We start from the raw sequence: 27,450 nt of genomic DNA, 5'->3' as shown, positions 1-27,450 counted from the left end.
TGTTCTCATCTGGTATAGACACTGCCTAGTGAGACATCAAGTCTTTAAATAATTGACATTGTGGCTCACCAACCAACAAGCGCGCTCAGTTGTGTTTGCTGTGGATTATAACAATCTCCATCAGTCATGTACTGTTCTGCTTCTGCACCAGCCGGTTCTCTATTCTCTCCGTTCTGCCTCCGAGATCTAGGATTGTTTTTTTTTTTTTGTATTTTTTTTTTTTTACTAATCGAAAACCTCGACTTAAAAAAAAAACTGCAAATAAATGCAAACTATGAATGAGAGAAAGGTGTTTGTTTGACTTATTTCGATCTGGGATGTATCAGTAACTGTAGTGTAAAGCTATAGAGGCTGCGTTTTAGTCATTTTCTATGGTCGCATCCATTGAAACAGAAAACGGCAATGCGATGACCATTCAGGTCATCAAATAACTACAAGTACAGGTTAGAATATTGTCAGATCTGTGTGAATTTAATGTAGAAGTCTGTGCTAGGTAGCAGTGTATTACCTTTACTGATGGGCATTTAGCGTCACCCTGCGTTCTCTACTAAATTATGCTGATGATAATTTACCCCACTTCAGTAAAAGAGATGTTTTCATGCTGAGCAAACAAGCTGATTAAAGTGAAATGAAGGTCCAGCGGGCTGCAGGTGATACAACACTGCTTCCCATTCACCTAATCTGCTCTATCCATCACTGTTTTTTAGAGGCCTACAGTCGGATATTAATCCCCTCCCTGTCTGTAAAGAACTCAAATCAGTTCTACTGTTAGTTATCTATTACCTTACATCATCATCGCACAGACGACTTACTGTAAACTGTGGAAAACTACAGTAAAGCAGGTCCATATCAATTGCCACTGTTTTAAATTATGATGTTCAACAAGCACATAATTTATTTTAAAATATAAGCGAATTCCCACCCGTCACTCTGTTAGGGCACTCTCTCATCAAGGTGACAACTAGCAACCAGGGAGAGTGAGGAAGTTGTCCAAGTTGTCTTTTCTAATCGCTGCTCACGCAACACGCTCGGAGAAACCTCCACTATCCACCTCTTTTCCGTGCGTGAGCTCAAGGACCCGCATGGCTTTGTTACACTTGTGTATATTCTCTATATCTCTCAGAGCTGATGTTGTTACAGATGTTAGAGATGATTCTTTCCTCGCGTGCAGCGATCAGTTCTGGGCCGATTCTGACAGACTGCTGACTTCAGGTGACCCCAAGGAAAAGAAAAAAGTGACTGGTATTACATTTGGGTCATTTCTGTCTTTTGTTTGGTGGTTTTGAAGCCAGCCTGGGTCTGAAATAGCAGTAGCAGTGTTGCCAGATACACAATAGCTATTGTATTTGTACAGTACTTTGGGTCTTTGTACTTGTTGTTGTTGTCTGACTTCCGGCTGCTTCCGGCAAAGAATCGCCACAGCGGACCATCCGATCCGCACACAAGCTTGGCACAGGTTTTACGCCGGATGCCCTTCCTGATGCAACCCTTCTATTTTATCTGGACTTGGGACCAACACCGTGTCCAGTGGCTGGGGTTTGGGCATTGACTGGGAAACAAACCCGGGCCTTTTGCATGGCAGATAAAAAACCTGCCACTGAGCCCTAATCTTTGTACGATCGCCGATAAATAATTGTAAAAAATGTCATAGTTTTTCAGTGTCTTATTTTAACAGAGTGGGTCTTATTTGTATCCTGTCTAGTTCTTTATTTTATATATCTAGTTCTCTGTCATCACATGAGGCGGCACGGTGGTGTAGTGGTTAGCACTGTCGCCTTGCACCGGCCAGGCTCGATTCCCGTCTTTGTGTGCATGGAGTTTGCATGTTCTCCCCGTGCTTCGTGGGTTTTCTCCGGGTGCTCCGGTTTCCTCCCACAGTCCAAAGACTCGAAGGTTAGGTTGCTTGGTGTTCCCAAATTGCCTGTAGTGTGTGAGTGTGTGTACAGTATGTGTGTGTGCCCTGCGATGGATTGGCACCCTGTCCAGGATGTACCCTGCCTCGTGCCCTAAGCCTCCTGGGATAGGCTCCAGGTCCACACGACCCTGAATACAGGATAAAGGAGAAGATGAGTGAGTGAGTGTCATCACATGTCAAAGAAAACCGACCCTGGATCTGTTGTAAATGAGTCAATCCACATCTTTACTGAGATTTTGTGAGTCAGCTGTTGTCACTTCCTAGCTAGCTAGTGTTGCACAGTGTAGCCTGTGTAGGCATGATTATCGATGCTTTAAAACAATCATTTAAATAGCTGGAGTCCATCGCAGTTTGTTTGGTAGTAGTAGTTGCTAAACGGGTTCTGGGGGCGCTGCAATCAAATTATTAATGTGTGATAATTACAAAATATGATTATTCTGTACGCTGACCATGGGCAGTCTCGCTTTGTAGTATAAACATAGGGCTGAGCGTTTCTAATCTTAACATGACCACAAATCTACAGTAAATGTTGAATCCAATATTTTATCCCGTTTAGGCAAGTTATGTTTTTTGCGTCAATCCTGTAACGAGTTATTTCTGTACTATTGTAGCTCATGAATGAAGGAAGTGCAGAATATTTGTGTATTTTAGTATTCGTAACATGTCTGATGACTCAGTGCTCAAGAGGTGTCTCTGAACAAGCAAGAAGTGAATCGGGGTCAGGAGAACTTCATTCAGTTCTGTAACATCAGAGATATTCTCCTGTATAGCCTACAGCAGAAAGTCAATCTAGAGGCCAACTGAGGCTCGTGCTTTATCACTGTACGCCCACATATGCAGAGAGCTGAGAGATCTCCCTCCCTCCCTTCCTCTCTCTCCCTCTCTCACGCACACACACACCAAGCATGAATCGTTCGCATTTCTCCTCTGGCACTATCAGCAAAACATATGCGTGAGTGTCATTCACCTAATGGGAACTGAAACACAGGCCGGGGTTTGACTGCTTGCTGCTAAAAGGCGAGACAGCGCTCCAGATTTGTGCCTCTCAGTGGTGACAGGATGCCGGAGTCACACTATGCAATAAGTGAGAGGTGACACACAACCCCGGTAGCTCAGTGAATGATCTCCCTGCGCCAGCGTTTTGCCTGGGATTGCTTGTCATTTATCTCTGACCTTTGAAACTAATGACAATCATAGTTTTCACTAAAGCATTAAACACATTTTATTGGCCACTTTACGCCTGCTTATTCATGCAGTTACCTAATCAGCCAGATATGTGGCAGCAGCACAATGCATGAAATTGTGCAGTCTTACATCAGAATGGGGAAGAACTGTGATCTCAGTGACTCAGACAGACTGGTTTATATATTTCAGACATGACTCTGTATAATCTGTTCTTGGCAACACAATGGTCTTCATAATGGTGTAATGAACATCCAGTGAGAGGTGGCTTATACCCCAATCTCATTTTGGTCCGCAAGCTTCCGCCAGGGCCGCCAAACCAAAATAAAACATGTTTCATTTTTTTGCGCGGAAAGATGGAAGGTAATCACAGCACCAAAACTCGTGGTGAATCATGATGAAACATACTTACGGCCACCCGCGCGAAACCACGTAGGTGAGACAGGGGTATTAGGATGATAGGTGGCTACAGTCTGATTTGAAACTACAGTAAGGCTATTAACCACCCTTTTACAACTGCAGGGAGCAGAAAAGCATGTCAGAACGCACAGCATGTCGAACCTTGATTAAGAGAAGGATAGAAAAGTGTGAGTAAAGTTGTTGCTTACTTTCTAGAACGAACAAAAAGCTTCCTGCCCTGTATCCATTTTCTTCCTTTTGTATCCGAGCTAATGAATATCGGGTAGATTTGAATTTGAGAGGATATTTGGTTATCCCCATCACACACACAAGCAAAACTAATAAAAAAAGGTGTAGGTTAATGGTCTTTAAAAGGACACTAAGACAAAGGTATATACTGTATGTTTGTGACTGTGTGTATGTGTGTGTGTGTGTGTGTGTGTGTGTGTGTGTGTGTGTGTGTGTGTGTGTGTGGACATGCTGGACAGATCTCATGACACTCTGTCACTGTGGTGCAGTGAATCTCTCAGCGTGCAGGTTTGATGTGGTGCAGCAGAATGTGCTTAATAATTCATCCCTAAGCAGAAGTGAGCAGGGGAGCCTCTAACCAATGGCCTTTCTCACAACCGAACACAAACACACACGCAAACACAGCTAAATGTGAATGATGTGCAACTTTTATGCATTTAAATAGCCCTTGATTCCCAAATCTGTGGTTTGTCTTTGTGTGTGTGTGTGTGTGTGTGTTCGTGTTTGTGTTTACTGTGACATTAGTAAAAATGTGGAACTCTATGAAAGCCGATCACAGCCATAAACTCTTCACTCTTATTACACACCTTCAAAGCGTATCAGGGTTTTATATTGGTTAATGTGCTGCAAACAGTGGAAGCAGAGTGTGTGTGACTGCTTCCTTTTATTGTCAGTGACAGTCGGTGATTTGAACGTAGAGACAGCCTTAAATGAATGTTTGTGTGCGATATGCACCTTTTATTTATATATATATACACACACACACACTGCCAGGTTGCCAGGTCTTGTTGGATCTAATGATCCTGTGATAAAATGATTGATGCTTCGGATACATTAAAAAAATCTATATGCATATAAATTGTGTTTCTATAATCATTTCACTTCAAAACTAATTTCAGGAAAGAGAGATCCTGAAATAAAACCATCTGTTGTGAAAACCAAAACCTCTGTCCTAGATAAGAAATGTGCACGTGTAATCAAGGGTACAGAGGATTTATAGTAAACTCAACTTATGTCTTACTCACTTAAAATTTTGTGCATTCAACTCAAATAATAATTTAAAAATATATATTTTACCTGATGGAATTAAGAATTTATTTTTTTTATGTGAAAAGCAAATTTAATTACTTGTTTTAAATCAGCTACTCAATGTCCAGTCTCTGCAATATTGCGATAGATATAATGTTAGCTAGAATTCGACTTGCTGTCTAGCCAAATATTAATTATGGAGTTGATGCTAGTCTAACCAAAAGAAGACAAAAAAAATAATGCAATGAAATTTAAAAAGTTCTTGCTTTAGGGAGATATAAGACATTTTAATTGTTTGGCTTCTCCAGGATATTGAGACATTTTCCTGAGACAGTGCCATGGGCTCATCTTCAAGTTTAACACTGTAGTCCAGTAGCTTATCACCAGACACACACAAATAGCTGTAGTGCTAATTACATTATGTAGCATGGGAAGGTCACTGCAGTTGATAAATTGACACTCTACATTGATGAACTTGCTTGGATGGTAAACTGAGGCCATTCCAATGATGTACTGTAGAGTATATAGTCTGTTTGTGGATGAGAGGAGAAGAGACCTTCGTGGTGGAAAAAGTCTTTATTTATTTCTGGAAAAAATTAAGTTAAGTAAAGTATTCCATTTCAATAATCTTAAATAAAAAAAAAAGCCACACCATACTGTATAAGTGAGATATGCCTAATGATATACTACAGCAGCAATAAGATATCAGGTAAGATTAGACAAGCCCCAACTACTTATAAAGCAAATGACAAGGTTTCATAAATAATCATTGTTACCTGGCAGAGGGGTTACTAATGAGTGTGCATAATGTTTGGAATTATGATAATTCCTAGCTTGCATCTTGTTTGCCTTTGATTAACTGATAATTATCATTCGGTACCTTGGAATTTCCTTAAACGGACAGATTGACAATAAGCAGACGTGATTCGGAAAATGTCAGTGGCTACCATGTTTAAATTAATTAGGAGTCTAATATCAGGATTTAGCCGTAACATTCTCAACAATTTATAAGTATTTACTGCATAATAAATAGGATGCAGATTTCACTCTGAAATACGTTCTGTACCATTAGAAAACTTATTTAAGCTGGTAGAATTAATACCTCTTAGTGGAATCTTTGAGCTGTTGTCTTGTAATTAGTGTAATTTTGCCGTAAAATGAACGCACTATAAGATAAGCGAAGAACTTACTCAGAGAAGAAAACACCCTGAACCATGGCAGCACTAATGAGACAAAAATAATCCCGCATTAAGAATGGAAGTGTTGTTTCAGAGGCAGTACAAACATTATATGAAACAAAAAACAGAGAGCACTTATCAAAAATGAAGGTTACCTAGTAGTCTTATACTCCTGGATAATATGAGGGATGTTCAATGCAAATCGGTACTCATGATCAAATTTTTCTAGACTGAAGGAGTTAATCCGAATGGCATTTACGGAAGATTTAAAACACCGTATGGTTATGAGACTCAGCCACAGTAAAACAGTTGAATGGTGCAAACGTTTTAAGGGAGGCCATATTGTATGTCTGCGAACGATGATCCCGGCCGAGGTGGCTCGAAGCCCACTGCAGTCGTTCCCTTGAACATTTAGAGAGTGGAACCTTCAGAGAGATCCTTGAAAATCAGTGGATACATTATCACCAACTACTGGAGGAGACACATCTGTCTGTGGGAACAGTACACACGGTCATTCACGAACAATACTTGCACATTACAGAAACTAAGCAGGGAGTTGTTGCCACATCCTCCGTACAGTCCTGACCTTGCTCTAACCCATTTCCGATGATTTGGGCCATTAAAATAGTTCCTGGGAGGCCAGCGTTTCAAACATGAAGCAGCCAGTCCATTATTGGCACAAGCATACTGAGAAACTTTTCTGTGTTAATAGTATTCAAGCACTAGTCTATTAGTGTAGCATGGGATTATACTGTATAGAGAAATAAAGGTCGTTTTTTTTTCCTCATAACTCCTGCATGATCCTGGTTTAACTTATAGTACATTCCAGTGAAATAATGGAATGTCATAATTTCACACTGAGCTTTAAGGTTTCTAAATTTGCACTGAATATTTGGTAAGCAGGCAAAAAAAGCAAGTGAAGTTTTATTTGTTTACTTGAGTAATATGTACACTAAAAGTTTTTAATGCAGGATCAAATGAAATTCATGAAATTCATAGATGTTCTAATGCTATCTAAAGCATGTTTGTGAAATTAGTTTGTGTATTAGCAGGGCTGTTCTCTAGAGAAACTGTTCAATGTTCAACACAGGAATGAGTGTAGTCTGGCTGCCAGGCATACAGGTGGGTGATTTATGCTGGGCAAAGGGCAGTGGGCACTGTGGCCCTGGTGAAATGAGGTCTATGGCTACAGGTCACATTATTGCAGTAGACATGGAGGGATTTGCCTGTAAATGTCAGTCACCCTGCTCCCCGTAGATAACGCCGATAAAAGCCAACATAAATCAGCCTGGCCAGTTTCCTCCACCCAGTCCAGCAGTTAGTAGAGTGGACCAATAAAACCTATTTCTTCCAGCTCATCCATTTAGTATTAATCCACCAGTAAGGTGCAGGACTATAAAGTATGCATATGTGATTGATGCATATTTGTTGAGCAACAAGATGTCAGTCAAATGCAGTAAAGTGTTCATCATAAGCTTTTCCCGATAAGACCTTAAACATTTGCTATATTAACTATGAAGGCATCTGATTTATAAGATTCAGGAGACTAGTGTATAGGATGTACTTTGAATTGGTTTGGTAATGTAGACATTTAAAAATGTGAGCCATGTGTTTGAGTTGGTATTGCTTATAATGTGTCCAAGCTCGGCAGCTTTCCTTTTATTCCTTTTAAGTTTTTTTTTTTCAGGTTCACATGGTGCTAATTCAGATCTATATATATATATATATATGTATAATATCCATCCCTTGGATTGAATCGTTGTTCCTGATCGATGCTTTCATTTAAGAGGATTAAATGAGTCTTGTTGGGTTTTCTACTGAGTGACGCGTCTGTGTCCTACAGTGTCTGGTAAATGCTGCTCAAATGGAATGCACTCGGCAGATCTCATTCTCTCTCGCCTCTTTCATTCTCCTTCTTTATTGGTTCATCTGGCTCTGTGGAGCAAACCGCCCTGCTCAGAAACACATCCACCCTGCTGAATAACCATCTTTGCTTATTAGTGAGTCATCAGCGAGTGGTGTTGGGCCTCAAACTCAGCTCAGTCCACGCTCAGAGCCGAGCCTGTGAGGTGTGCAGGTGACAGGCTGGCTCAGAAGAGCTGTGTATAAGCGTGCCGAGCCCTGATTATAGACCTGACACACTTTCAATCACATACTCGGTTCCTTGGAAATTGCGGAAAGGCCACCTCGGAGCATTTTATGGAGTACAATGCACCTGGCGCAGATTAGTTACTCAACATGTAGAGGGGAAAAAGGGTATGGTTTCCAAAGAATGTCTGCTACAGAGGTAATGAAAAATGGACCAAATCGCTCTTTGCTTCTGCAGTATACGCAACCATGGAATGAAATTTAAAACAAATCCCTGTTGGGATATGGAGGTTGATGTGTGTTTCAGCAAGTGTATGCAAGTCGGTGTACAGCAGTGGTAGCGGAGTGGGGCAGGCCATAACTGACACACTAAAAATATCTAGAGGGAATATGCTGTGTTAAATGACAACCTACAAGAACAACAACGACAAAAACAATTCTTTTTCTTCTGTTTCTTATTCTTATTATTATTAAAGGTTAGCACTGCAGACTCCAGAGTCAAGGGTTCGAATCCCGCCTTTAGATCTGTGTGTGTAGATTGTATGTTATGCCCATGCTTGGTGGGTTTCCACTGGGTACTCTGGATTTCCAAATTGCCCATAGTGTGGTGTGTGTGCTTGTGCTCTCCGAAGGATTGAAAGGCCATCCAGAGTGTACACCTAGCGCCCCGACTCCCCTGGGATAAGCTCCAGACTTTCTGCAGCCCTGTATAGGATAAGTGCTATAGAGAATGAGTGAATGAATATATTTAATATTTAATATTTTTGCTTTTATCATCATTCATTAAGTAAGTGAGAATCAATTCAAGAAGATAGGTCTACATAAAGCATTTTGTAAAATAGGTTTTTTTTTGTATTATTATTTCTTTTATAAAATGACTACAGGTTCCATTAGAAAGATTTTCCCCCTAAGCATAAAAGCAAAAACAAATTATTATAATTTATGCAACATTATAAAAGTGAAATAATTAAATCAAGCACTTTTTTTTTTTTGAGCATCAGTGCTACAAATCTATAAAACATCCTAAAAAACTTTACTACAGTAAAATAAGATGAAATATCAAAAAACAAATAGAACTGAAGTAGTTAAACACCTCCAGCAGGCCTGCATCAGCTGAGTGAGGCGCTGGGAATGAGCATTAAGAGCTCAGAAACATACTAGAACGAAACAGTTTAAGGCACGGGTGTCTAATCTTATCCAGTGGCTGCAGGTTTTCATTCCAACCAATCAGGAACAGCACGTATTTCAAGCGTTGATCTTAGCCAGCGATCGACAATCAGGTGCGTCGTCTTTGTGGATAAGATAGAACTTTGATTAGAACTGATTAGATGTACAGTCATCCAATGACAATGCAATAAGGCTGGTGTAATATGACATACGGCGCACAGAACTTCGTGATCTCACGGTAAAGTGTAATGAAGCGATCAAGCCGATACGGACCCGTCCCTGTTACAGATTTCCATCTCAGCACATCCGCTTTTCCTTTCGTGGCTTCTGCCACTCCGTAGTGCCCATGAAGGGCCCTTCAACGACGAAAGCTCTTTAGTGAGCGCAAGCAAGAGTGTAAAAGAAACACGAGAGGGAGTTCAGATTAGAGCCGGCTCAATAATTATAGCCCTGCTATCAGTTCCACAGCAACACAAAACAAAAAAGAGTCCAAGCCGCTAATCATAGGCCTCTAAAGGAACGTTTGGCAAAACAAATGGCGGTAAAATCACAGATAAAAAATAAATAAAAATACTCTGCTTTCTTTAGCCAATAAACATTCTAGTGATCAGGGTTGATTCAGTCTGAACACCTCTGATGTGAGCTAATGCGCTATCAAGCTTTGAAGCAGTTCTATGTGACAGCAATTACTTCAAGCATTTTGGATGTGAAATTAAAACCCAAATGTACTCTGTTGTCCAATTTCAGGTTTGTTTATTTATTAGAGCTTAATAAATTACGTAGTATATATTTTTGTTCATTTACCGTATTACTCAATCACTGTTACTTGTGCATTAATTCTTTGTAATGCATTTTGTATTTTGTAATTTAAACACAGCTAACCATATGCTCCACCATTACAATTTTGTATACTCTATTTCCATAAAGTATTACTGTGTCTGCAGAAGCTGTGAAATCTACACACATGACAATTAAGCAACACATACATTCATTCATTCATTCATTCATTCATTCATTCATCTTCAGTAATCACTTATCCTTGTAAAGTAGAATTGCATGATTTAATGTATAAGATGTCACATGTACATTGCAATGTGTTGACCTTTAAAGGTGTGTGCTTGTGGGGGGGTGTTGGGAAGGGTCAAGGGTCAGGGGTCAGCTGTTTGTATAGCAGTATAGCTTTTAAAAGCTTTTCCACGTTTCTCCACAGCGAACCTTACTGGGAGAGGCCAGCTAATGCCAGCTCGTGCTCAGCCACTAGGCCCAAGACACTTCACCTAGGAGGGCAACAACATACCTCATCACCATGGTAACTCCTCCCCTTCTCCGCTTTCTCAGTCCCGCCCAAAGGTTACCTATTGTAGAGCCAATAGGACGTTTACACACACACCAGCTGGAAAGAAATTAATGCACATAATACATATGGTGAAAGTTTGGGCATATCATTACATGTATGTTAATCACTCTAAGGATATAGTTGTTAAAGAAAAATTATATGAGGAATGATGCATGCTGTTATACAGAAGTAAGGCCTTCCAAAGTGCAATACTTCTGTATAACAGCACAAGCGTTGTATACCACAACAATTTGTCAATGCTTTATGAATCTGACAATATTCACTTCATTAATGAATGCCACTTCATGCGTTTTTTAACACTTTATGGTTTAATATAATGCCATGGAAATGTCCAAGAATCAAGCCAGTTTCCGTTCTCTTATATGTGAAATCTGTATCGTTTCTGTCTCTCTTTTTCTCTCTCTTGTTCTTCCTCACACAACACACACACACATACACACACCTACACACAAATCCTATTATTCAGACAAAACAAAATCACGACCTAGCATTTGAAAACAGAGTACTATGAAAAAGAGCGCCCATACAACTGAGACACCTTCCATAAGTGTTAAATAAATGTCTATCAGTCTTAGATTAGAAGTGTCTGCCATGCAAGTGCCCGTGTATGTTACTATAGCAACAGTAACGAATTAGAATGGGCACATTAATATTAACGTACACGATACAGTCCAAGCTACCAGTGCTGGTATGACAATAACGCCTGTCCTTTTTACCAGTCGATTTGCCGCTCTGCAGTATAAGCAGAATAACAAACAACAGATCATGCTGAAATAAAAATATATTATTATTTTGGGGGGATTTTTCCCAGATTTTCTCCCTGTCACTAGGGGGCTCCCACATTAGGGCTACTACTACCACTCAGTCGGGAGGGCTGAAGACTATCACCAGTTTCTTTCGAACCATGTGACGCCAGTCAACTGCATCTCAGAGAACAGCACTATCCGCTCCTTCCGCTTGCGTGAGCTCACAGACGCCCCTGATTGGCTGTAGAGCTGTGATTAATTTCCCGCTGAGAGAGCTTGGCCAATCAGCTGCGACAGGCTACAGCATCACCCTGAAATCGAACCAGCAATCTCCGGATGATGGGACAAGCACATTACCGCTGCGCCACTCAGGGGCACTAAAATAAAAAACTATGAAAGTATATATTTTATATGGTTTGAAAAAAAATCTAACCTTCTGACAAATCAGATTTGATCATTCAGCAACGCTGTGCTGTTCCTAAATCAATACAGCGTTATTGATGACACTTGGCAGACTAATATTTACATTAACAAGAGGTTATTAGAGTGCACTGACCGAAATGACCTTTTTCCCCTGACATGATTTTTATTTTTTTTGTCAAGTCATGTTTTGGGTGCTCCCACACTCAAGCACATTTACAGCATTCCTAAATTTCCTGTTTTTAATGCAATATGAAGGCTTAGAAGTTTTTTTTTTTAACTGGAGTGATTTGACATAAATCTAAGAGAGCAAACCTAAATCAGTGGCATTTTTAAGAGCAAAATGAATAATTCTCCTCGCATTTCACAAGGACATAGTTAATTGATCAAAAACAAGTATCATTGCTTCTGAGCAACAGTCGTTCAAGTGACTTATTCCACACCGAGGGAAATCCAATATGTAATAGGCTTATTAAGGCTGGTCTTATTGCTGGGAGAGCTGATAAACGATGGCCTTCTGCATAAAGACGTGGCACTTTATGCTCGCTGATCTCTAACTCATAAAGATTACAGCAAAGCTTTGTGGGAAGTGAAGTCGTTTCATACTCTCCTAGGAAAAGCTATGTTTTATTTACGGCGTGTTTCATGTTTACGGAGGCTCAGCAGTACAGTAGAATCAGGCAGATTTGGGAATATTCAGTGCTGCTAAACCGAGCACCGTTTGATGGATTGGTGTGGAATGAAAGCACGGGGGCACTGGGATTACTGTCACACTGACTAAAGAGGATTTATTTATCACTTTCACAAAAAGCCTCCTCTAATAGCTCATCATGGCGTGTATTTAGTATTATTAGTGCTACCACCCTGTGCTCCTGATATACTAACTGCCACAGTGCATAACAGAGGATCTGCCTCTACTGTCATCAGCGCCTATCCCACTCTCTTATCGTTTCTCCCTCTCACACACACACACACACACACACACACACACACTCAGGCAATTCATGCTTAAATGCTTTACATGTGGCATAATGCCACTAAACAGATTTTCACCTTTTATCCGCCTCTGAAAGCATTAATATCACATATGCGATGCAAAATCTGTAGGTCAGAGATTAAACGTCTTCTTTTGTGTTTCAAAGCTGCTCATTTTATAGTAAATTAATCATAATTTAATCATACATTTACTATATTTCACTGTTCTTTTACAAAAATGTTCAATTAAATAGAAAGATTAAAAAAAAATTGTCTGAGTGAGCTGTTATAGGAAAATAAACGCTGGAGTAATGCACTGTGTGCCATGACACAAAGTATAGGCAAAGTATGAACCTGGATTTATTTATTTTACAATAACAGCATGATCTATAATTTTTTTTTCTTTATAGTAACATTTAATGTTTAAACATATCGGAATTTGTAAATTGTAATATTCCACCAACAAATAGAATAATATCCAAATCAGAATGAAAATGTATAGTGTAAACACCAACCTGCCGCTGTTGGGCCCCTGAGCAAGGCCCTTAACTTTCTCTGGCCCTGGAGTGCTCTATCATGGCTGACTCAGGTTTCTAAAAAGCTAAAGAAGAATTTCATTGTGCTGTAAAGAATATGGGACAAAAAGCTTCATTTCATTTTCCATTCAGTAAAAAAAAAATACTGTCCATGTAAACATTTAATCTGATTGTTTCCTTATTCTAGTTGGAAAAAATATCTTCCTTCTACTCATGTTTGCACTTGACCCAAACTTAAAGTAAGAAGAACATCATCTTCTTTTCCTGTTCTACAAGGGATGTTCAAGGCAAACCAGGACTTGTACTGAAACGGTTTTCAAGCACAAATGAAGCCCTGGGACAAGTGCATTAGTGTAGCAGGCGATTATAAAGAGAAATAAAATTGACAGATAAAATGTCACCATCTTGACTATTTATTAAGGTAAAAGTACAATGGGCATTTTTCTTCCAATTTATTCTAATTTCTTATGTTTTATATGCGTCATGTATATAAGTCAGGGATAATGTTTTACCAAAACCTACATTATTATTTTGATTTTCTAGTTTCTTTCATACAATATTTGCCAGAATACACAATATATTTAAAGATTGTTTTTTTTTATGAATACAGTGAATCTAGTGGTGTTGATAGTGCCCAGGCTTAACACAAGATGGGATGGTACTGTATAAGACTTCGTTGTTCTGCTCCCTTGAAGTGCTTCACACACACGCTTGCACACACACACACACACACACACACACAGTCTGTCCGTGTGTGTGTGGGGGGGCTGGTGCGGCTGGTTTGTGTGCTGTGGCGTCCAGTTTAGAAGAGACAGAGGCTGGAATCCAGCAGGGTTATTTAGTTTAAGTGCTGGTTGAGCAGGCGGTATGGGCCAGGCTAAAATGGAGATAAATGGCCATGTGGAACGACGGCCATCTCTCCCGCAGCAAGGGGCCAGCGAGGGGCCGAGGGGCTGCCGCACACCTGTCTCTCCTCGTTACTCACACAAAAGCTCACACAAAAGCGCACGCACACACACACACACACACACATGCACACACGCACACACCGGTCCACTTCTCTCAGGTCTGACGGGACCACTGTCCCAAAACACAGCTAAACACGTACTAGGATTAAGCTGTCTGCTCTCATCAGAGACACACACACACGTGTCTTGTACCTCTCTCTGTTATCTGTGCAGTATATAGATAGTTTTTAATCAGTAGTCACAGCTGGGCATTATGACTCACACCTCACATCATAGGCTCTGGGGTTCAAATCCCTCCTCTGGGTTGTGTGTGAGAAGTGTGCATGTTCTCCCTGTGTTTGGTGGGTTTCCTCTAGGCACTTTTGTTTCCTCCCACAGTCCATAGACATTAATTGTACCCTGCCTTATGACTCAATATGTTTGGGATAGGCCCCAGGCCCCTGTGACCCTAAACAGGATAATCGTATTAAAGGATGGATGGACAGATGGAAGATTACATTCAGCTTTTGTTTGCATTTAGATTCTATGGGGGTGCATTAAATTTTACTTAATTTTTTTTTGTATTGTTTTGCTAGAAAATTTTTGATGTTTTTAAGAATGATTGCTTGCTAGATGAAAGGTAAGTCATCATCCCAATTATTTGAGTATTAAAAAAAAATAGCTTTATTTACCTTTAAATCACTGTTTCTCCAAGCAAGTAGTTTCATGTAAAATTTTTAAGAAACCTTAAAAATAAATCCTACAAAGTGGAGTTGGATATGAAGCTGTTTGCTGCAAAAGAAAAAGATGATGATGATTAGGTTGATGATGATGATGATGATGATGATGCAGAAATTCTGATGCCACAAAAATCTGAAATATATATATTTTTCCAATAAATTATCATTATTATTTGTTTTTTCTCATTGCATTTTTCCAGGTGTTTACATTCTTAGTATGTTATTTATTATGAAATAGTCGAAAAAAACAGAAAGCACCAAATCTTTTCACGAGCAGGTATTTTAATAAAAAATAAAGCAATTAAAAAATCAGTTTAGTATCATAGCATTCTAGCTGTCTGTAGTCTGACCCTGGCCTGCATTACATCACCTCAGTTTTTCCTTGTCTATTATAGAAAGGGTGAAGCTTTGGATAAAGGAATCTCTTTTCAGCTGTTTATTAAAGCATGTCTCTATCTTCGGCCAACAGCAGTCCGCTTGTGTGCGGAAGAAAAAAGCGGTCTATTAGAGAGAGAGAGAGAGAGAGAGAGAGAGGGAGTGAGGAGGTCTGAAGACTTTGGTTTAATATAGTGGGTGGCAGGTGGCCTGCTTTGCCTGAGGAGGCTCTTTAGGGCATGACAGCTCCGAAAAATGCATAAATCCTCCCGCTCTTTCTTATCTCAATCCGCATTTAGTTGCCATGGGGATTTTATTTATGCGGCTCCAAACTTCCATACTTCAGGTTAGACGCAGCCATTTCAGCCGTTGCTTGCCGTCGCTCAGAAGGGCAGGAACTCGGGCTCAGTGAGAAGAGCCTGTTTCATCCTTCTTTCCACAACTACGCCACACACACGCACACACAAAACTGCTTGGGCAGCTTACACATTCAGAAACACACACACACACACACACACACACAATCATACTTTCTGCGTGCTGAGAGAATAAGAAAGACGGATTTACAGAGAGGGAGAGAAACTAATCAACAGCCGGAGTGTATGCACACCTGTTTTTATCCACACCAGGGATGCACACTGCCTGTAATACAGTATGTATTTAAACTGAGACATCCCTGCAGTCTACAGTTCATGCTTTACACATTATTGCGTGTGCATGTCCTAACATTTGACTTATCTTCCATATTTGCAAACAATGCGCCGTTGATTTGAGGATACAGTATAAAACCACTCTGCCATTATCTAATGAAGCACTTAACTGGGAAAGTTGTACTGAGCGGGGCATGAATATGTATTTCCGTCTTTAATTCACCGCGCTCTGCTTTCCCTCCCTCCCTGTAAAACCTTTGACAGCAGCACTCTCGTATTAGCTCAGAGGAACAGAGCGCAAGTCGGACTTTATTTCAGCGCCGGAGTACGGCGTGCGTGCGGGTTTACGCTGCGCTTTATATCCCTCGCCGTTGTGTGCTGAACTCGTTGCACTTAACCTCATCCAGAGTACCAGGCTTATTTTAACCAAATGAGCAGGGCGAAATGCGACGGCGCCTCTAACGCACTCCTGCACCCAGTGAACATGCTAATGGCTCGAATATGGAGCACATTAGCACGAAATGTCAGCGACTATGAGGCTGGTTGTTAAGCGCTTTTGTATTGATTTGTGATGACTGTATCCCGATGGCTGCTCATGTTCCTTTTCACTTCACCTTCTGGAGATTTGGTGGAGTGTCTGTCTGTCTCTCTGTCTGATTAGATCTATTTCGCGCTTTCTTTTTGCTGTGGTGAGAGGTAGTTTTTGAACCTCATCTGAGCTTTTATATATATATATATATATATATTATATATATATATATATATATATATATATATATATAATATGTATATGTATGTATGTATGTTATGTATGTGTGTGTGTTTCAGGTTTCTGTCTTTGATATACTGTATTCTCCTTTCCTGACCTACTTTCTCTTCAAGAAAGACGAGCTATATGAATTTCTGCTCTATTCTCTTTTTCTATATTCTTTTAGTAAAGGTACCTACATTCAATTATTTAACCACTTTTTTCATTTTCTACCCACTGCTTTGTCTCGGCTTGTGTAAATTATAGATGGTATAGATTTTCTGGAGAAAAGAGGAAGGATGGAGGTAGAGTGGTGCAGGAGTCTGGCTACGTTCTCTTGGGTGTGCTTGAACAGCGGGGGGTTTAACTCGCGTACCCTGACCCCGTCTGCTCCCTGTCTACAGGATGGTGACTCTCTGTGCCATGTACCCGCTCCATCCCTGCCCGCTCTGTGACGCCATGACAGCTTTTGAAATGCAGGATGCTTGTTGATGTGAGAGTTGAGCAGGTGCTGGTTGGAGAGAGGTTTGATGCCACCCTTGCCCTCCCCTCATGTCAGTCTCAATATCATGGCCCAGTGACACTGATAACAGACATCAGAGCGCCAGCATTCTCTCAATCACCAGAGTCTTGAATCGTGGTGTTGCCTGTTAATACTACTGTCTTCAAGCCTGGGTTACACTCGCTCAAAGATGACTGCTAATTAATATTATAGAGTATGCAGTGGGTAAGAAATGAAACGCAGTTATGTATATTATTATAACGGCATGTTTATTCCTTTTATGCCCCAGTATTCTTTATTTATCATTTTTGAATCATGTCATACTTTGCATTCGTTTTCTGTTAGGTTGAATGTCCACAGACTACATTGGTTCTTGTTATCACTTTGCGTATTGATTCTATATCAGTCTGTATTGAAATATTGTTACTGACATTAGGCTGCTTTGTAGTTTTTTGTTCATAATTACATTCAAGGTAAATTCTGGGGCAAAAAAATACAAGCAATTGATAGCTTCTGTTCCGCTGGTTGTTTTCATATGCAATATGCCTATGAAAATAATTGAGAAATAACTGTGCGAAAATGGAGGAAGACTGTAATAAGGTTATTAAATTGCAGGAGTTTGATTTGTTATCATAATGTGATTACCGCAGACGCCGTACAAATACATGATTCCTCCTGGAATTGATGACGTTTGCTAGCGTTAGTATTAGTTCATTCCGAGCTTCTGTTGTAAACGAAACGTGGTGTAGAACATCTTGTGCTTTACGCTTCGTTAAATGATGTGCGTGGAAAGCTAGTACACTAGGTAGGGTCTACAATCCCTTTAGAGGCAATTCCGAATGACTTAGACTTAACAAGGCTTTTTGGGTTTTATGGGTTTTGCCACTCGAAGAAGGTAAGTAACGTTCCTTTTGCTCTACAGAAGTGGGAGAGACCATCATGGACAGATGTCATGACGTGACGTTGGGAGCGAAAGGTCAATAACAGCTAGAATCATCTATATTTTTCCTCGTCTTTCTCCCATTGGCAAGTTTATATGAACAAATGAAAAAAAAATAGCTTGTCATGTTACAGAGAAACTGTAAAAACACTGTGAAAAGCATCAAATTGCAAACAGCTTAATGCCTGTCTTACACTGGAGACTCATTCTTCGTCTCCTCACAGAGTTTATCACATTTTTAAATGGTACTCATACAAGTCTCTCTCTGCCAGTCTCTATTGGCATGATAGCGTGTTAATCTAAACACCTTTAAAATGAACACTTTTATTATAGAGTATTTTTTCACCCCTTTAAGTCTCGGCCTCATCACGTGATGGTTACCAAATGGAGAGGATGAAGGCTTGCATCTGCTTCCTCAACACATGTGACGCCATCAGAATGGATCGATCGCACAATTTCCAGAGAATACAGCGAATGCTTTTCTGACCAATCAAAACCGAGCATTTAATTTAGCGTTTAATGTTATACTGTGACAAAAATATCCAGCTACATGTAAACCTTTTTTGCTTCTTCTTCTTGCTCTTCATTTACCCACCAGGCCAGGCTTGTGCTTTCACTGCATAAATGCACGAATTCTTCAGATACACAATGAGACATGAGAATATGTAATTAACTAGAAAATAGATATAGCAGTGTGAGAGAGAGAGAGAGAGAGAGAGAGGTGAAAGATGATGGGAGAGAGAGGGAGCAGTTATCACCATGAGCCCAGTCTCCAGCTCTGCTATCCACACGGCCACCTCTGAGTCCAATCCATGCAGAAATACAGTACAGCCCAACCTTCAGCCGAAACGCTTCAGGGAACTTAATAATAAGAGGATTTGTTTGTTTCTCGACTCAACACGTGCGCTTATCCAGTGACAGCGCCGCTAATGCAGCCCGAAACCACAGACTGTTCTGTGGCGAATCCTTAAATTAGCATGTACATTCCTTAATAGCATATTTATAGCACAAGCCAGTACTACAACACTGAAAACATCTTCCCTGAAAAAAAAAAAATCAATTAACAGACGAAGGCAAATTATTTGTCCTTGCATGCTCCAGATGCAAATTGCTTTATATTATTCATTTATCACAGTCCAGCATGAGGAAGCCTGAGCAAACTTTTTACATTTCTTTTTTTCTTTCTTTCTTTGTTTTTTTGTATATTAAAATCAAAGTCAAATTAAGTTCATCCAGGTCTCTGTAATCTGTAATTCAGGAGCCTGGAGCAACAACATTCTTTGAGTGTGTCACTGCTGCTGTCTTTAGATGTGGACGGCAGTAATTATCCAGCTGTTGCTGAGGCGTGATTGACATGTGTATTTGGCACAGTCCATGTGCACAATTCATGAGCTGCTTCCCCACCATAATTAATTGATTCATATGCCTGTAAGCTTTTTCTAAAATATTAACGAGATAAGATTAAAAAGGCAGTCGGAGCCGCCTGGGTTCGAGCACGCTGTCGGATGCGAAACGCTGCAGCTCTGAACGTGTTGGTCACAGACAAGATTTATTCACAGAAGATGATGCTTGTCTTTTTACAGCTCAGTATTGTCCATTGGGGTCAGGCTTTGCTCATCTTCTTTTCCTAAATCGTTCCCCCTCAAATCTGTATTTGGTTAATTCCTATTTTTCCTTTCTGCACTAACCCTGTTTTCACATCTGAGCACTGATCAACACTTATTCTACACTCCCTTTTTCGGGGTCTGCGTGTGAGTGAGCCTGAGTTTACAGTACATATTACATCCTGCTCTCCATAATGTCTGTAAATTAGGCCCAGATCTGTCCTCTTCCCTTCCTTTCTCTCTCTTCTTCCACACACACACACACACACACACACACACACGTGTATGCACAGCAGCCAGCTTCTCTTCTCTATCAGATGGAATCATGGAGCGAGCGTCGAACGAGGCTGCCAGTTCTTGACAGGTAGTCACCTTGCAGGTCTCGCCGCTTGTGTCATGAATAAACATGGCTACCAGTGGTGCTGTGCTCAGAAAGCACACTGGTACAGGTAATGGCCTCTCGAGCCGTGAGAACACCCTACTTCTCCTCGGCTTAGCAACATCCACAGTGAGCTCCGCTTATTAAAGCCAGAGAATATCACAGCTGCCGTGACTTACAGTCTGGAGGATCTGCTCTCACGCTCTCGCTTTGCTGCCTGACTTTATCATGGCAGCAAAAAGCGCTGAAGTTATTGTGGAGTCACTCAATCTGCGCAATATTTGATCACTTACAGTATTATGTGATCCCTCACACACCCACCCACACACACACACACACACACACACACACACACACACACACACACACACACACACACACACACACAAATAAGGTGTTATAGCCTGTTTCTGGCCTGTTTTAACACAAAAAACTTATCAGTCAAATAAATTTCCCTTATACCAGAAACCTTCTCACATCCATGCATTGTACGGATAAAGTGTTAAAAATTTGATTTCTGAAGTTAATTATTTTGTTTGCTTTAAAATAATTTATTTTGTCCATTTGTGGATTTTACAACACACCAGAATAAATCAAGCATTAATTTATTTATGTTATAATCCAGCAGCAACGATCACAGATCAAAGGAGGTTATAAAAATCTGAAATGCACGAACTACAAGGGTGTTCAAGTCAAATCATTGGGCTTGTGATGGAATTTCTCGAAAACCGATTGACATTCACGTAAGGCTTAAAGCACAGTACGGTGATGAGACTCTTTCAATGGCGCAAAACCTTTGAATTGCGCAAACTTTTTTTAAAAAGGCAGATCGTCTGTGAATGATGCTCCTGGGTGAGGTGGCTCGGACCCCAGTGCAGTCGTTCCCTTGAACATTCATCAAGTTGAACGTCAGATCTTTCAAAATCGACGGATATCTTCTTAGACTTGTGAAAGAGACACATCTGTATGTCGTAACTAAACACACAATCATTCACAAACACCACTTGCACATTACAAGAACTCGGCTGTGAGTAATTGCCGCATCGCCTGTGACATTCACGTACCATTTCCACGTCTTTGGTCCATTAAAGGAATTTCTGGGAGACTAGCATTTTAGAAGTGACAATGATATGAAGCGTGTAATCAAATCATGGCTCTGGCATACATGAGAAATCTTTCTACCTTGATGGTATACAAGCATGGTAAAATTCATGGATAAGTACACTAGTGTAGCAGGGATTATATAAATAAATAATGTTTTAGCTAGCTAACTGGGTTCTGTTATTCTGCACTTGCAAAAGCCCCGGTTAAAGTTAAACACACCTCGTAGATTAACTATTAAAAAACAACAAACAAAAAAAAAATCCTTATTACTGCAGTACATGATATCCATGGCCTTATAGTTCATTTCTGTGAAAAGCTTCCATATTGAATTCTGGGATAGTTTTGGACGATACCATCATAGCAGCTGAATTACCATAAATAAATGAACAACACGCTGTGCACAGCCACAGTCCTTACTTAAATAGGTCAAATAATTTTACTTCAAATTCTCCTAAAGAGTAAAATTAAATGCTTCTTCTACTAACAGTATAAATTGGTACATATATGAGATGTTGAATACAGCTACTGTAGTTATGTCAAAACATTATTTCTCAAGCACTAGAGCCAGTTGCTTTTGCTTGGCTGCTCCGGTTGATGTAATTATCTGTCAGTCTCACTAACTGCATCATTGTGTAAATAGGAGCACGCTTACTGTAAAAAAAAAAGGGGGTGAGGTTAGATAAATCAGGCCTGGAGTGAAGTTGACAACACTGTTTTTTTGTTACTCCAAGAAAGCTATTAGATCTTTCATCAACAATTCGGCACTTTCCTCTTAAGACAGCATAGCCTTCAAGCTTTTTAATTTATTATTATTTTTTAATCAAAATGCATTAGTGTATAAGCGTAGCAAACATTTGTTCCCCCTTATTCATATTTGCCACGTTTAATATATATATAGTATATAAACCAAACACTAAATAAGTAACTAAGTATATAAACCAAACACTAAATCTGAATGCGATATTTGATGTGTATGAAAGTGTCTCTTCTTTAAGCACATGCCTGAATCCATCCCGGGGCTACACTAACCAATCTAGTGGACTTCAGACTGAGTGCATTTGAACTTCTAAGAAGCCCACAGCACATGCTCTCTCACTTTTAATTAAAAGTTAGAAATCATGTCATTACAATGATTAAAGTCAAAACGCAACTTTGGGGAAATTAAAATGTGGCAATCGAAGACGAGAATCGAAATCAAACCACTTATTTTGTCCAGCAAATGAGTTACCTTGTCTGACTGCTCCGAGTTTCTCTAATGGACGCGCCCATTAGCAAGGCACATCGGCACAGATACAGGGATTAATCATGCTTTTATTCTTGATAGCTGCAGAAAAGCTAGACTTCATAAGACTCAGATAAATGGTGATTAACTAGCATTTTCAGTTGACGATTTTTTTTCTTTCTTTTTTTTTTTCTTTCTTTCAAGAAACGTTTTTACTCTATGGATTGAAGCGTCTGACTTTGAGTGGAACGTCTGTCTTTTACTATCGGCATACCTCTCAGTTCGGCGTCTTGTCTTTTAAAAAACATTGATTTGTTTGTTTGTTTTTATTTTATATCAATAAAATTATTACCTTAATAAAATGCCTTGTGTCACCTTATAGCAAATGTTACAGTAGAAAGAATCCAGGTATGTCTTCCTCACTAAGGCGCTATGAATGACGGTTTCAGCAATTTGCTGATTAGAGCATTTAGCATACTGTTTTATCTGCCTGTGCTGTGTGAGAGGATGTGCTGAGGGAATGTGTCTGTGGGAAATAAAAAGCCAAGAGCTGAAGCCTTTGAATTGTAGCCTGCAGGAGATACGGTGTGTCCCCATGTGCTACGTCTTCTCCTCACACGTGTGCTATCTCACACATTCTCGCCATCTTGGAAAATTTGAGGCAATTTTCTCTGTGCTGCTGGCCAGCTTTCACATCATTTCACCCAATACGGCTGGCTCCTGGCTGAATAGTCCAGAACTATTGATGGTATTACGTTTGTAAAGGCCCTCATTGTTCACAGCTTTAAATGGAGAGACAGACTTCGGGTGATTTTTAAAAAAGAAGCAGAAATGAAGCAGTATGTATTTGCCTTTCCCGCAGTCAGTTGGAGTGGTGCAGCCAGAGAGTCATTTCAGATAAGTAAAGCAAGAGGGAGAAAAAAGAACACAAGCAGTATACAGTATGCTAGATTTCAACCAGGGTGATTAGTAGCTGTTCTGTCCTCAGATACCAGATCACGTCTGCTGGACCTCTCTCTTAGACTGCTCCATCAATTCGACTTTTACACATGAGAACTGAAATCTACTTGATGTCTACGTTCTGTTTATTGGTTCATTTGGCTTGTTAATCAAATTTCAGGCAAAATCCACAGGGCAGATTTCTCTACAGATACTCTCAGGTTGGGAACACTTCCTGAAATCGATATTTGCTTATTTCTCTTTGCTTGTATAAGTGATCTGCATGATGATTTGTTATCCAAAAACTCTAGTCTGGGTGATAGACACGCTGTCGGTCTGGTGAAGTCAGAATTAGTCTCGGGAGGTGGCAAGTAATAAGTAAGAAGTACAACTATGTCCTTATTGTACTTAAGTAATTTTTTTTATTCATGTATCTACAGTTAACTCGATTGTTTTGCATATGTGATGCATTTTACTCTTACTACATTTTTGATAAAAAACCTGTACTTTTACTTCCTACATTTTATATAGAGACCCGTTACTTTTTAGCTGATCACACAAAAGAGCATTGATTTTGTAACCAATACTATAAGAGGTTACACTGTCACTTACACCATATCACGACTGAGCTACACCCTGTGTGGAAGGGACACTAACAAAACAACGTTTACAGAAATGATAGACAGGTCGTTATGAAAGTGCATATTGATTAGCGCACCAAAGTGATTGACAGTTACTTGGGCAACAAATCCCACCCACTGCAGATTCTTCTAGTTTCCTTTTCAAGCGTCTCGAATAGGCGCACTTGTCAAGGTAATATTAAAAACAGTCTAGCTACCCAGCTACTAGCTAGCTTGTTTTAGGCAAATAACAACGTTGTAATTATAAAGTTTTTCCATGTCCTTTAACCTTTTTGTATTCTGTATACTTGCAGGATGCTTATGTTTTATAGAGTAGCCTACTCGCATTATACAGGGTAGCAATGGTAGCAACTAACTACAGCTAAGCTACTGAAGTAAACAAAGAGGCTAGCATTGCTGATCGCCATTCATTTAATTAACATCAAATCTAGTCACTATTAATATATCAGACTTGCACTTTCATAGTACTTAATCAACAGCATCAACTTCAGTTGTGTTTAAAATACATTTATCAGCAACTCGGCCAGATACTGTAGATATTCAGAAAAATCAGTTTATCTGTAAATTATTATAATAAATGTTTTTTTGTACTAAAAGTACATTTTATATCATGTGCTTAATACTCCAACTTATATATAAATTTGAATAAATTTGACTAATTTAAACTACATTTCAACACACCATTTCTTTCTTTTTTCTTTTATATATTTCTTTAATTTTATAGGATAATCTAATAAAAATAAGAAATCCTTACTATAAAGCAGAGTGTGTGTTTGTTGGGGCATCCCAACGGTTGCCCCTTTTCCACTTGAGGCATCTTCATAATTTCCTGTTTTGTTAATCACACGCACAATGGGTTTTTAAAGAAACAATTGCATAATGACTACTCCGTACCAGATAAGAAGTGCTCGTTAGAGCCTCTTAACCTCACTTGCCTTGCACTAAGACTCTGAGACCAAAAAGGCTCTATTTTGGAACGTGAGATCCATCCAGTAGATAGAAACAGAGAAAGAGTTCTTCTGTACTTCTAAGCATCACTGGTTTGAAGGACACATACACATAAATAACTATGATAAATGTGCATTAACATACTCTAAGTTAAAAGGTTTTGAAAGGTCCTTCAGTGAGTTTGTACGGTTGAGTGTCCTCGATTTCCTGAAATGGTTCTAGGTTGAAATGCTATCTGATAAGGAAATACTCCGATCTAGGGAGTTTTCAGACTTGGTCCAAATGCAAGTGATACCCAGGACAGATTCTAGAATTGTTTAGAGAAGGGGATCATAATCACAGGTTTGCTTTCATAGAGACGAATTCCATCCAAACTGTAGATCGATTGCACATTCAGTGTATCACTTTTGGCAGTAAGATAATCTGCTCTTTAATTAGCTGTTTGTTTGTTTTTTTTAATCTTGGGAGACAACACTTAAGCAATGGAGAGGCATGCTTTTTGGATGACAATCGATGCTTTTTCATAGTCAAGGGGCATCTGCAAACCAGAGGCTGTTCTTGTATTAGAGGTTGATTAAGCACATGGGTCAGCACAAGGCATTCATTTTTCACAACGCTCTCAGTGCAAGCACTCACTCAAAGGTTAACTAATTACATTGCTCAAGTTCTATACACTGTAGGTTATATACACAGTGCAGTTTAAAAAAGTATGTAATGTTTTGGAAAAGTTTTTTTTATAAAATTTTTGAAATCCAGTATCTCAGGATTGAATAATGACTCAAAACAAACTGTAGAGTGAAACCACATGTCCATGGGTTCCGGACTTCAGGTGGTCATTGACTGCACAGGTATTTTTATCTTTTAATTATTAAAGGCAGTCCTTATGTTTGTAATAATGTTAGTTTGTTCCATTATATATGAGCCTCCCAAAATAGGTGTGTGGATGGTAATACGGAATGGTTTATGCCACACTTTTGTTAAACCCCGTAAATTAAAGCTGAAAGTCTTTCACATCTTGAGTGTTTCTTTTTTTTTGTTTGTTTTTTTGTTTCCTCCGAACCACGAGACGCGAGCCGACCGCAATTTTTTCGAACTGCTCGCTCACGCACCGTTAGGGGCGGAGTAACACACTCGGAGGAAAGCGATAGCCGCTCCTTCCGCGTGCGCGAGCTCACAGACGCCCCTGATTGGCTGTAGAGCCGTGGTTAATGTGGGAGCACAAGTACCTCTCATCCCTCCCCCCTGAGAGAGCTCGGCCAATCAGCTTTCTCTGTGCCTCCGGCTGTGAGAGGAAAACAGCATCACCCGGGGTTCGAACCAGCGATCTCCGGATGATAGGACGAGCACTTTACCACTGCGCCACTCGAAGGCTACATCTTGAGTGTTTCATTCGAAATTCAATGTGGTGTTGTAAAGAGACAAAATACATCCCAAAAAATGTATGGGCCTGACTGTACTGTATGTATGGGGACTTGTGTCCACATACTGTATACTGTTAAAACGCCAGCAGATGACATGAAACCCCAAATCATCACCGACTGTGGAAACTTCACGCTCGACTTGAAGTACACAAGCAACTTGCTTAGTCCTTTCCCCCAGCTTTACATAATGAAAAAAGAAAATAATCTGACGAGTTGAAGTTCTCGGATGTGCTGCAGAGAATGCCAAGCTTCCAAACCGGCTGTAGGGTTTAATTGAAGCAAACCCCAATTTTCAAGATGACCAAGAAACAGTTCTAAACAGCGTTTACATTTGAATTGTGCAGAACTCTGGCTCAAATTACCACATTCCTTATAAATGTATTTAAGTTGAATTAAAATAAAAAATAATATGATGTTGGTTACATCATATTATTATTTCATTCTACCTTTAATGCTTTAGGGGACCATAGTGCTGTAAGGTGCGCTGCTATTGGTTGTCCCCTAGCTTGGACTGTCTTGTGTGAGAGCTCTGCTTCACTGTGATATTGGCCTGGTCAAAAAAAGCAATAATACCACATTGGTACAGAGCAGGGCTCCTTCTTAGCCAGCAATATCCTCTGTGGCAGCAATATGATAATAATATAGGTGATACTGTAGGGTCAGTGAGAGTCCTGGCAGTGTGTTAACAATAGGAATTCTGATTAGAGTTCACATCATTTCTGTCTCTGCACTTTTATCACGAGTAGCCTACTTTGACAATGATCCACGTGCAAAAAAACTACGTACATAGCAGAACACAGATAAACAAAAAAACAGGAAGTGAACACACTACTTGGCTCAATAAAGAACCGTATGTGAACACTGTATATTGAAAAGTGTTTGCTTGTGCGAAATGTTCTTCCGTCAGCAGAAAAACACAGCGCGCTCCGATCCAGCGTATCAGGGTTAATTCTTACACAGTGCTTCTGTGCAAACTTACCATGACCGCTGCCTACACAGAGAGGGGAAATGCAGGTGGGAGCAATATCAGAGACATATGGAACATCAGA

General features: G+C 39.9%; 1 protein-coding gene across 3 annotated transcripts in view; it reads left to right on the top strand.

Annotated features, from left to right (window-relative positions):
• The window catches only part of LOC128536245 (neuronal PAS domain-containing protein 3), a 237,705-nt gene that overhangs the window by 54,271 nt on the left and 155,984 nt on the right, over positions 1-27,450 (top strand). For 2 of the 3 annotated variants that reach the window (XM_053510425.1, XM_053510426.1), the window contains exon 2: positions 10,418-10,516. The exons of the other annotated variant lie outside the window; for it this stretch is intronic. In XM_053510425.1, coding sequence (XP_053366400.1) covers positions 10,418-10,516 — 99 coding nt within the window. The remainder of the gene's footprint in view (positions 1-10,417; positions 10,517-27,450) is intronic. 3 annotated transcript variants of the gene reach the window in all.

Source organism: Clarias gariepinus, chromosome 13, assembly GCF_024256425.1.
Source record: "Clarias gariepinus isolate MV-2021 ecotype Netherlands chromosome 13, CGAR_prim_01v2, whole genome shotgun sequence".
Taxonomy (NCBI): Eukaryota; Metazoa; Chordata; class Actinopteri; order Siluriformes; family Clariidae; genus Clarias; species Clarias gariepinus.
Note: the sequence above shows the minus strand (reverse complement) of the source record. Positions and strands in the feature narration are given on the sequence as shown.